Below are 11,502 nucleotides of genomic sequence, written 5' to 3' on the forward strand. Positions count from 1 at the left end.
TTGTTAATATATTTGTAGAAGCACTTTTTGTATATATTTTGTATATACCACACCTGTTCCCCTTTCCCTTGGAGCAAATATCTTTTACTTACACAAATTCATGTCAAACTAAGTTATATTTTTCAAATTACCAATTAATGCAGAATTATGCAAAACAGAATAATAAATAATCTGGCTGTGCAGTCTATTCTTCCATGAAAACATGGGAGACTTCAGTGTCTAACTCTGCTTACAATTAGCACATCAGTGGGAAAACAGACCCTGTTATCAGTTAATGCACTGTAAATAAAGCTGTCAAGACCTTCAACAGCTTTCTAAAAGAATATTTAAGGTGAATTATCTCCAAGTTAATTGGAACCTACCAAACTCTAAATGCTTACCTTAATGCTTATAGTAAATGTAACCCCCAAATTTAGTGTTAATGCAATAGGTAACTTGCAACGTGTGGATAACTATTCAGAGTTAAAGTAAACTTCAAATTTAAGAAACTAAATACAGAGCTTTACCATATGCCTTCAGTGAATTTTATGAGAGTAAGAACTGGAAAGAGATCCGAGTCCAGTTCCACACCTCATTTCCAAGAAAAAAATCTCATAGCATCTGTTCCTGAATAAAGGGTTTAAGGTTTTAAAGCCTTTATATTTTTTAAGCCACAAGGTACCAAAAGCCACTAGACTGCTCCTGAAGTCGCATTGCCTCAATAAGCCTTGCAAAATGCATTGCTGGTAACAGTAGAGAAATCAGCTTTCAGTACTCAACTCGCTTAGAAATTTAAAATACTGAGGGGATTTTTATTGACCTAATAATTGTTTACCAGTGTGCAATGATTTTTATGGATTTAGTTGTGAGCAGTGGCAAATCTAACCCACAGGGATATTTTGCACTCTCCTCCTTCTCATGTAATGGTGTTCTTCACAGGCAGCATTGGTAGAAAGGTGTATCAAAGAGTTAATATTATGGGGGATTTTTAATGCATTTGTGTGTGCTGTGTGTCAGATCATCAGAAATACCAAGGTACACAGTCTATAAAAATGCATATACATATTCATATATACATGTGTAACCCACACATATATTATGGTCAGAAAAAGGGTATAATAATAAGTGCTTCTAAAGTTCCAGACTGCAGTAGAAGAAACAGGTTGCCATATCAATAACTTTTATAATATCTGTCAGTGAAGTAACCATTCAGAAAGACTGTTATGGTTTTTCATCAAGTGTAACCATTCTCTCACGTGGGTCATAATTTCATCTGTGTAAAACTTCCACTTTTTTCATCAAGAGTTATTATTGCATATCCAGGGTTTTCTTTTCAATTCAAGAAGTAAGCTTTTTCATCTTTACATGAAATTTTTAATGGCAAGTGACTCAAGAGGAATTTGCTAAACTGAAAATTAAGCATATCAAATTTTCCTTCTGCATAATAGTTACTCAGACAGTTGTGACTGAGCAGAGTACAAACGTCAGGATAAATGGCCATATTCCATTAAGGATTGGCTGGCACCTAAGTATGTCCTCACCTGGGAAAAACATCTCTCTAGATCTAAACCTTTTGGCTCCAATCCATTTCTATATTCTTATTCAGAAAAGTCATTGACGCCTACGGCAGTTCTGCCTAAAGATGTAGGGAAGAGTGTCAATACATATTTGTGACCTTACAAAGATTAATATATCGTTTGGTTTGTGTTGGTAGCCCATGCCTTCAAAGCTGTTTCTTGCTATGAAGCAAAGACACTTTGATCTGCAATTATACATCTTCTTATATAATCTGGAAAATGTATGCTTTATTGACAAAGCTAGAAGGAACTGAATACTAAAAGCATAGCAGGAAAACAACCCTTCATTGTTTTTATTTTTAAATGTATTCAATGCAGTTCAGAAACAAGTAAAACTCTTATTTTACAAAGTTGACAATTAAAATATTTTAAAAGGACTTATTGGCCTTTGATACATAGTTTAATATGGGACATGCATGCTAATAGGAAAGTCAGTTTTGGATGACAGTCATGTAACAGTGGAGAAGTGAGTTAACAAGAAACTTTGCAGAAAGGCTTGAAAAGATGTCATGTCCTTTCACATCCCTTCATCCAAATGCAACTTCTTTTTTCTTCTGCAACTTCCCCTCCCATATCCACTTTCTAAACTTTAAACCAATTTTAGACATTAAATTCTTCAGAAATACAAATAATATACCCAATAAAATACATTAATTATGATGAATGATAAGGGGAAAGAAAATCTGGCATAGTTGTCTATGTGGTAAGGATTTTTAACATGGAAGCAATCAAAGACACAGAAAAGTCTTTTCATTACTGACATTGCTGAACTACACCCACCGTGTTTACTTCTCTCCCTTTTTCCGTCCATGCTGGTTTTGCTGTTCTTGTTCAAATCAATCTTGTTCGCATTGTCAGGGGCACTGCAACTGTTAGCAACTGCTGCCAGGACTCCATTCCTCTCATCTTCAGCCTCTTCATCCTCATCCTGATAGGAAACAAACCAGCAGGTACCTAAGTGCATGTTTCACCACCTATTTACTTCAGAGCTGCAGCAAATAATAGGATTTTTCTTAGGGCGCCTGCTGTAGCTCACCACTTGATTTGAAGGGCGAGCACCTACACGCACAAGACAGCTCCTTTCAGCTTTCAAGGCCTCTATTTACAGGAAAAAACACTGACTTAAACAACATCTTACTGCAAAAGCTTTCGTAAGACAGTCGAGCAAAGCTGGATTTGTTCAAATATGACCCACTAAGCTTTACTCGGTACAGCGGCAATCCATGAAACGCACAAGAGTAAGCTGCCTTCTGCTCAAGGAAAACACTGGCAAAGGTCACTGTCTAGAAAGTGGGTAAAGCAAAGCCCCGGTCTGGAGATGCAGAAGGTGAGGGAGCTGCCAGACCAGCTAGTCAATGTCTAAATTAAATTCTGCACCCCAAATCAAGCATCCCAGGATAGAAGACACTTTCCTTCTGTGCAGTTGGCTACTCTGTTCCCAGTGCTGTGGGATGATAATCAAATTACTTAAAAAAAAAACAACCAAGGAAACAAAAAAGCACAAAAAGAGAGGATCATAAAGACAGACAAGCCTCACAACTAATTCAATACTAAACAGCTCATACTACTTTCTTTCAAGTCCTGAAATCCATGCTTTAAGTTCAAAGTTATGCTAAGGTTAAGAGCATTTTTATGTGCCTCACTGCATCAAGGCAGCTCTTTGGAGAATGTTGCATAAGCCTTCTGGTGGGTTTTGCTTCTTTGATTAGAAATGGCTTGGAGCCATGTATGAAATCTTCACCCTTTGAAGTCAGCAGGTTTTCTGTTACTCACTCAGATGACACAGGAGTAGACATTAGCTTCAGCTCCAAACACAAACTTTTTCTTAAAAGTTCTGGCACATTTAGTTTGGTTTGGGATATTGCAGAGATACCAGCAGATCCAAGCCACAAAAATTTTCTCCAACTTTGTATCTAAAATAAACCTAAATTTGCATGGTTGGAGGACGGGTCATTTTAATGCTGGCAGGTCTACACATAATTTTAATTTTCTCCCTGTACTTTATCACCTTCCAAATCAGTGAGCGGAACACAAGCAAGAAAATTACAAAAATTTATTTATGAAATCTAGAACACAGAATCTCTTTCCTCTAACCAATTCACTTTTCCATTTGCATCATGGGAAGAAATAGATTAGATAAACTTTAGAAAAGTTAAGATGTACAGCCCTATGTATAGCCACAAAAAATTCTCATTTAGAAATATCAGAGCTATTAAAGTCACAGAAAGCTCATTAAGCCACCTGAGTGATCTCCATGCCACTGCAGAATTGCTCTTCTGCCCAGGGTACTGGTAGACAGCACATTTCTTGGGCCTTTCTTCATCTAAAATTAGTAACGTCCTTGAAAATTAAAGTGTAGTCTGGACAATGTCCTCAGACTACTGTAAATCAGTGAAGCAGAACAGATGGAGCTAAAAAGGGGATTATTACTGCTTTTCATTTTCAATTTGCCAAGAAAATCCAGTATATTTTATTTGAGAGAGATAAACGTAGCTCAACACAACGTGTCAACCTAAAAATACACCGGCGACAAAACCTCGCTCATCCTCCAGCTAGCCTCCCGCAGCTACGTGAGAATTTTTAAACCAATGGCAGATAAAAATCTGCCTATAAAGGATTAAAAGGATCAGTCCATAAAAATCCAGTCTGAACCTCAAACAGTCCCCAGGGCAGTACTAAAACTCAAAACCTGGCGTTTTACTTGGGGCCTAACTCTGTTCTAAACACCTAGATCTTCCGCTTCAAAAAGCTCCCGCAGCCGCGGGAAGCGCTGGGGATGGCAGAGGACCCTTTGTCAGCAGCGTCTGGCACTTGAAACAAGGCACCGGCGCGACAGCCTAATGAATGCGCTCGGCGCTTCAGAAGTTAATAAAATAAAGAAACCTGCCAGAAGAGTCCTGACTTTTTTCCACCGCTCTCATTTTTTAGAAAGGGAAAAAAGAGCAAAACAACATCCGTACTTCAAAACTGGCAGGATTCAGGGCATTTTTCAGTGTAAAAGTCTATTTGTCTCTCAGGTAGGGCTGGCTAAAACTTGTACAGAATTAGTTTTACTGCAGAGCATGGAAGGACATTGCGTACGTGCCATTTTTCTTTTCACACGAGAACAATTCTCAGGAGGCTGCTGCTTTATTAGGCTGTTCTTAACTCCTTTCTACTCCCCAAGAGGCAGTTATTACTTCAGTAAAAAACACTGTACCCTGTGCATATATACTTGAGTCTGTTTGCAGCGTTACAAGGCAGGGCTCTCGCGGAACTGAGACGAGTTTACAGCAAAAGTGCTGTATCACATCGCTTGGAAAGGAGGCAGCTAGTCTAGACGAGAACCACAACTGCTAGTTTATAAAAACCTGCAGTCTTATAAACTGGGACTATCAAGGGACTTTTCCAACTCGCTATGGAGAACCAAATGTAATGAAAGACTAGGCTGGTTTACATTATTTAAAAAAAAAAAAGGAAAAAAAAGTGTGGCGAGTGTTCAACTGCAGCTCTAATTTTAAATTTCACGCTGAGTTTTCTCTGGATTCCAGCTGTCGGCGAGGAAGGGGCAGCTGGCACTAAGGAGGGCTCTGCTTGGATACAAATTTGGTAACATCCAGGAAAGGTAAATCAGCTGAAAAGCACCGTACATGGCACGTGCTACTGTGGCTGCTGTTTATGCTAACCCAGGTGTTTGCTGACATCTAACAGCCAACAGAATTGAGGAGAGCTGTCGCTTCCATTGAATAATAAAGCTGCTCAAGATTAAAAATATTCAACCTAGAGTGTTGCACACCCAGAACTTCTTCAGTGTTCAGAAAGACTGCGCGATGCTTGCACAGGAGTGCCAAGTAGGCTGAACGCTGTCCTTATAACCTTATTTTCAGTTTTCAAACCTTCCTCCTTTCTGACCAAAAGGGAGACGTTTAGGTGAAAGACAGATGAAGGCCAAGGAGGATTTCTCTGTTTTATAGGAGAGCACAATTCACACCTTTGTATAAAAGAGAAGAAACTCAGGATTTTGGAGAGGCAAGCTCTCCGTTTAGGCAGTTTGTTACGCAGTTGATGGGAACGGCACGTTTTGTCCGACCTCCCGTGCAGCAGGTGGTTCCTCTGCTTTTACCATTAGCTTTGAACCTGTCTCTGTGGGTCCCAGTTCACATGATGTGAGACGCTGCAAGCGTGGGGATATGATGAGCTCTTCCACCAGTTTATATCCTAACCTGGAGACCCCAAAGGCTTCTAAAGAACATGATATGCCAGTGCCCACCTACTTTAAAGAGCAAACCAGAAAGCAAACTAGTACAACTAATTGCTGTACAAGGCAGAGGGTTACGTTTTCAATGCACCTCCGACATTTATTGCCATAATTCTGAGTGCAAATTTTGTCTCAGCTCTCATATGGGGATAAAAAACTAGGAAGTAAGATTTCTAATTAACCAATGTCCACAAGAGAATGCGTAATGACAAGAACACATTTACAGTGACAATACTCACAGAGAAATTCGTTAAGTACCTGCTAGACAGTGACATGAGATTTTAGCTGCTACTTCTGTCCTTGCAATGTTTTGGTTTTTACAGTGAGAAATGACAAATACAAGTCAGGTGTGCTCTCCATGGCACCCCGCTCAGTGAGTGGTGCTCGTCCTTGGCTACAGTGGGAAAAGGACAACAGGCATTTTCCTTATTCTGCAGAGTCTTGAGTTGACCTAGGACCAACCAACTGCCCCTTCCCTTATATGCTTGTGTCTGTGCCGGTAAGAAGTGAGTTAGACTGGCTTGCTCACTCCTGATGCACAGCAGAAGGCAGGAAACATGCCTGAAGTGACAGATCATCCCTTTCAGTAACTAAGCCCATCACAAAACTGTATCCTAAGTCTTCCTTCCTCATTTCAGGGCCGTACCTCCATTTACTTCCACGCACATCTTTCAAGTCCACGAGTTCCCATGTCTGCCCCACCTGCAAGCACTAGTACATGTGCCCCACATGAAAGGGCATCTGACACAGGCAGGCAAAGGCAAGGGCAGTCATACATGCCCTTCACAGAGCTAAAGATACTTTATTATCCAAGCACTGAACCACTTTACTTTCTTACCCAAAACTTCAATAAGCTTTTTTTTTTCCCCCTGCTCTATCAGCAAAATGACAACCACTTACTTCACAAGATGGATATGCTCAGAGGGAATTGTCACTGATGCTACCTTGCCAAGAATAATTACTTTCAGGCTTTCCACTCAAATCCTCATTCGAAACAAGTGTTTGCCCATTTGGAGACATTCTCCCATTAGATGTTGTCTTTTAAAACCCACTGGGTGTCTCAGCTTCGTGTTAGTATTTCAGTCCTTCACACACCTAGACCTAATGACAGCTCTGAACATATTCACATGCATTTGCAGAACCTCTCTCTCATCCAAACAGCCAAATGCCATATTAACAGTGAACCATCTAGGCACAAAAAAACCCCACATCTTGGTTGATCTTCATTATTTTTAAGATTCTCCAACTCAATATCCTGTTTCTTGAGCCTACCGAGAAGCTTTGCTTAGGCATTTGTGAAGCTCTGTTAACTATTTAAGCCAAACGAGAACAATCTTTCTTCTTCTGGCTGTTTATCCCTACAGCACTTGATCAAACTTTTTCATGCTTACTTTTCTGTTATTCTCACTTTCCATGTTTGACCTTTTTCTCTTCATCCAGAAATTTCATAAGGTGCTTTAAATTGTCTTTTCTATCACGCATATTAGATTCAGTTCCGTAATTAAAAGCTGCAAGATAATTAGCTTCCAACTTGCTTGTGATTTCTTTCACTGCTTATGAAAGCAGTGCGAAACACTGGAGATAAACGATGTGACAAAACTTCTTCATGAACCCATCCTGACTATTTCAGCCAGGTGACAACCACCAGTGCCTATGTTGATTTGACCCCTTTTTATTTTAAATATATTTCACAGTATTTCAGAGTTGTGACAAGCTCATCAGAGCAGCAAAAACTGCTGCTATAATAACAATGCAGAATAGAAAGTGAATCCAAATCTGAGCTTCAGCTGCAACTGTTGAAAGAGAAGGTCTAACTGGAAGTCTGCAGGGATATGGTACACCTAATATGTGAACCTGCCTGCTAGTAAACTGACTCATGTACCATGCATGTGCAGAAGGTGTCATAAATGGAATGTGATACAATCTTTTTTCTTTTTTGCTGTATTGCAATAAGATCAAGTCACCAAGCTCAGTCTAATTTTTGAACTGTAAGTAAGTATATGCTATTTTTGGAGAGACAAGAAGTACCTATGATTTTTGTGATACGTCTAAGCACATTCTTTGATAAATGGACATAAAGTACATGCCAAAAGAGAGAATCATTGTGGAAGGCTGTTTCAATTTGATTTCTTCCAAAAAGTTCCAGGTACACAATAATACTTTTTTTTTTTCCCCTCAAGGTTATTCTGTTTTCACTCTCTTTATGCTAAAATAGAAAATTCCTTAATTTACCACTAGTGTTACGTAAGATAATTCATTCTCTTTAGCAGGTGTAACTGAAGTCTGTTGTGTAGGTCAACAATCAAAGAATAAAAATACCTTTGGAAGTTCCTTTGAGCTGAGTCTATGCAGAGTGTAGAAATGAGCCACGGCATACTCTAAGAGTGCTCCAAAGATGAAACTGAAGCAGATACCAAGGTATACATCAATTGCCTTAATAAAGCAATTAGCATTTGGGAGTGAAGTCCTGGCTCCCATCATCAGTGTTGTCATAGTAAGGACTGTGGTAACACCTGTGGAACACAATAATGTAAGTTCTCATAAAACAAGGATGGCAATGAGGCACTGTACTGCTAGAAGACGGGTTTTCCTGGCTCTGTGAACTCCTAGTATGCCACAGCATTTAACGGGTCATGCTTTGGAAAGAGTTTTACATGAACTTGTGATTCTGAAGTTACACACTTAAAAACACTCATGAAGTCTATTTGTAAAGCTGAGAAGATTGGAAATTAAAATGAGGTATTTTGGTGTCATAGAATGTACATTCATGACTAACTCATTATTATTGCAATACTATGCAAATGCTCCTTTTAAATCATTCAAGATGTCATTTTGCTTGGTGTAGTTGCCCACTGGTCTCACTTCAATGTGAAATCTTTCCTCCTTATTCTGTAGGAGTGTTTTTCCCCACACCAACTGCAGTCTGATGAGAACAGATCTGCATTCTTTCCCTTTCAGAATCTCCTTTATTTGAAATTAATTATGTTTTATCTTTTATAATTCTCTTATTATTCATGAGCTAATCAGTATGCATCATAAACCCTCACAAAAGCCTCACAATTCTGTCTGTGCATGCCATGTGTTTGAATATGTTGAAATTATTTTCAAAATGACTGAGTTTTCCTTTGCTTTCAGTAGCCTCCCCTGCCTCCAAGTCTCCTGTAGCTCCCGAAGACATTTTCTTAGTTAAAGAATAGCACGGCTTTAAGCAGAATCCGCATGATGTACTGCAGATGGCAAACCAGAAAAGTAATTCCATAAAACTCAGAAGCATTTGCAACTTCTGGAAATGGATACCATGTACAGGCAATAAAGAAAGCATCTTAATGATCCAACTCTTGTTTTGTTTTTTCGGCTTCTCACCTATGCAGATTCTGGCTGGAACTGATGACTGGCTTATCCAAAACGATACCCAGGAGAGCACAACCAGTAGGATTGATGGTACATACGTCTCTAGTATAAAATACAGGATGTTTCTCTTGAGTTGAAAGTGAAACACTAGTTTTGGGTAATGTCCTGTGGAAAGAGCAGGGAAAAAAAATCTTGTGAAGGTGCAATTCATAAAAAGTTCTTTAAATTATCAACCTCTATTATTTTTGTACATTATTATGCAGTAAAAGCTTAACAAGCTTAAAAAAACCCCACACACACAAACACAGTGCTGAAGAATTCCATTGTGAAGACTCTAAATTGAACCGAAGGAAAAAAATCAAATATATAACACCCAGTCACCATACCAAGAGTTTCATTAAAGATGTCTGGAGTTGGAAATTCATTGAGGATTAGTGAAGGAAAAAATAAGTCCATCAATGTGGGGAAAGGATGTTTCATTATGTAACACAATGCAAGGAAATTTTAAATCACCTATGTATTTACTCGTGGTTATTCATAAGAATTACCACAATGACCTGCTATATAAACTACCATAATAACAATTCCAATTTTATGAAGTTCTTATCTTATGGGTTCTTACCTTTAACTGCCTCACATATCTGGATTATTGTGCCTTTTTTTTTTTTTTTCCATTTATTCTTACTCAAGTGGTGGATCAAAGGTACCTTCTCTGATACTGCTAACCTAACTCTCATATTCCACTTAAAAACAAGCAGTGTCTTTGAATCTTCACTAACTATTTTTTCTTTACATTCGTGCATTGCAGTGTTTGTGTCATTCTGAGCAGTGTCACTGTTGTAGCACAAATGGTATGCTTCTAAGCGAGTGACATCCAGAAGATGTAAGTTCGGGCTTACAGGGTCAAATACAGAATTGGGTTTCATAAGGGGACAGCACACTGGTAAGCAAAGCCTGAATTTGTTATCCAGCTCACTAACTGAGCAAAATTCGGCTATGTTTGGGCAACAGAAGTGCAGGATCTGAAATTGTTACCAGTCCAAAGGATCAAAGTAAGGCAAAAGCCTACACTTAAATGTGCAGAACGGACTTTTTATTCAGAAGTTCAAAGTTCAAAATGAAGTGTTAAAGTGTTTAAGTTTTTAAAAACATTATTTGAACAAAATTCTTGTACCAGAATATTAGTGAGAGACTAACACTTGAATATACAGTGGTCAGAGAGCTTTGGCTTCATCTATTTTAATCCAACAAATTACGATCTCTAGGACCTATGTTTGTTTCCAGTGCCGAGTGCTGTGAGTCAGGTCAGAACTACAGAACGGTGAATGCACTTTAGCAACAACAATACATGCATGGGCAGGCTATTTGTGCATCTCTCAGGTGTGCTGTGAGACATGGAGTCAAAGAAAAGAGTATTTTTAAAAGCTTGAAGTGCAAGTAATGGATGCCAAGAAATGTCATCTTGCTCCCAGCCTAGAAAATGGATGGCTGAATTTCCATTTTTAAAAGTATTGTATAAATTGCATTCAGAGAACAATAAGGTTTCATAGAACTCTTAAAATCAGAAAGAATCACTAGATTATGCAGTCTGACCCTAATCACAAGCTACTAAATTTTCCCAATTATTCCTTACTTTGAACACCATCACTTTGATTGGAATAGGGTCCACCTTTCACACAGACATCTAGACTTAATCTGAGGGTACCAAGACATGCAGTATCCACCATTTCTCTCAGTAAGTGGTTACAAAGATTAATATCATTCCAGTTGTTAAAAATGAATGCCTAATTTCTAATCTTAATCTGATTCAGGAAATCTTAATTAAGCTTTCTGCCACGTTGACTCTGTCTTGTCACTAGTAGACTAAATAGCCCTTTGGTAGTCAGCTCTTCTCCTCCTGAAGGTACAAATACAAAGAAGAACCCTAAGTACAGTGTAAGGTCAACATACTGAGTTCAAGTTTCTGACTGATAGAAAAAAGGATACAAAGATGGACAGTAGACTTTAACTCCCCATGAGGCAGGAGAGGCGATTTATACCATTAGCATCATTTTTATGTGAAAACAGAAACATTACATTAGTACATTAGTGTACCTCTACAAATACTGTGATTCCTACCAACAGAGCTGTTTCAGTAAAAGTCATTTTGCCCAACAAAATTGATTTTAAGTGTAAGCAGACCAAAGTAAACACTCAAAAGTTAGGAAGTGCAAAAATTACAGTTGAGTTTGCAACATTACTTCTGCTTCTTGTAGAATGCAGAGAATGCACTCATCTTTGCACTAAATCAAGCACTAGTGCTATGGAAAAACACCGAGTTTGTACGGTAAAAGACTACAGCATAAAGCATTTTTAGGG

General features: G+C 38.6%; 1 protein-coding gene across 1 annotated transcript; it reads right to left on the minus strand.

Annotated features, from left to right (window-relative positions):
- Positions 1 to 2,172: 2,172 nt before the first annotated feature.
- LOC104628451 (gamma-aminobutyric acid receptor subunit pi-like) lies at positions 2,173 to 10,871 on the minus strand. Its single transcript, XM_010297027.1, has 4 exons — positions 10,778 to 10,871; positions 9,157 to 9,309; positions 8,113 to 8,306; positions 2,173 to 2,484 (listed from the first exon to the last, which is right to left on the minus strand). The coding sequence occupies exons 1-4, from the start codon at positions 10,869 to 10,871 to the stop codon at positions 2,173 to 2,175; spliced, it is 753 nt and encodes a 250-aa protein (XP_010295329.1).
- Between the last annotated feature and the right edge of the window lie 631 nt (positions 10,872 to 11,502).

The sequence above is a fragment of the Phaethon lepturus genome, unplaced genomic scaffold, assembly GCF_000687285.1.
Source record: "Phaethon lepturus isolate BGI_N335 unplaced genomic scaffold, ASM68728v1 scaffold51331, whole genome shotgun sequence".
Classification (NCBI taxonomy): Eukaryota; Metazoa; Chordata; class Aves; order Phaethontiformes; family Phaethontidae; genus Phaethon; species Phaethon lepturus.

Coding starts and splice junctions, on each gene's coding strand:
- LOC104628451 (XM_010297027.1), bottom strand. CDS start 10,871: ATGGTGGATACTGCATGTCTTGGTACCCTCAGATTAAGTCTAGATGTC. Junction 9,310..10,777: donor TCAAAGTGATGGTGTTCAAA/GTAAGGAATAAT, acceptor CTCTTTCCACAG/GACATTACCCAAAACTAGTG. Junction 8,307..9,156: donor TCCAGCCAGAATCTGCATAG/GTGAGAAGCCGA, acceptor TGTGTTCCACAG/GTGTTACCACAGTCCTTACT.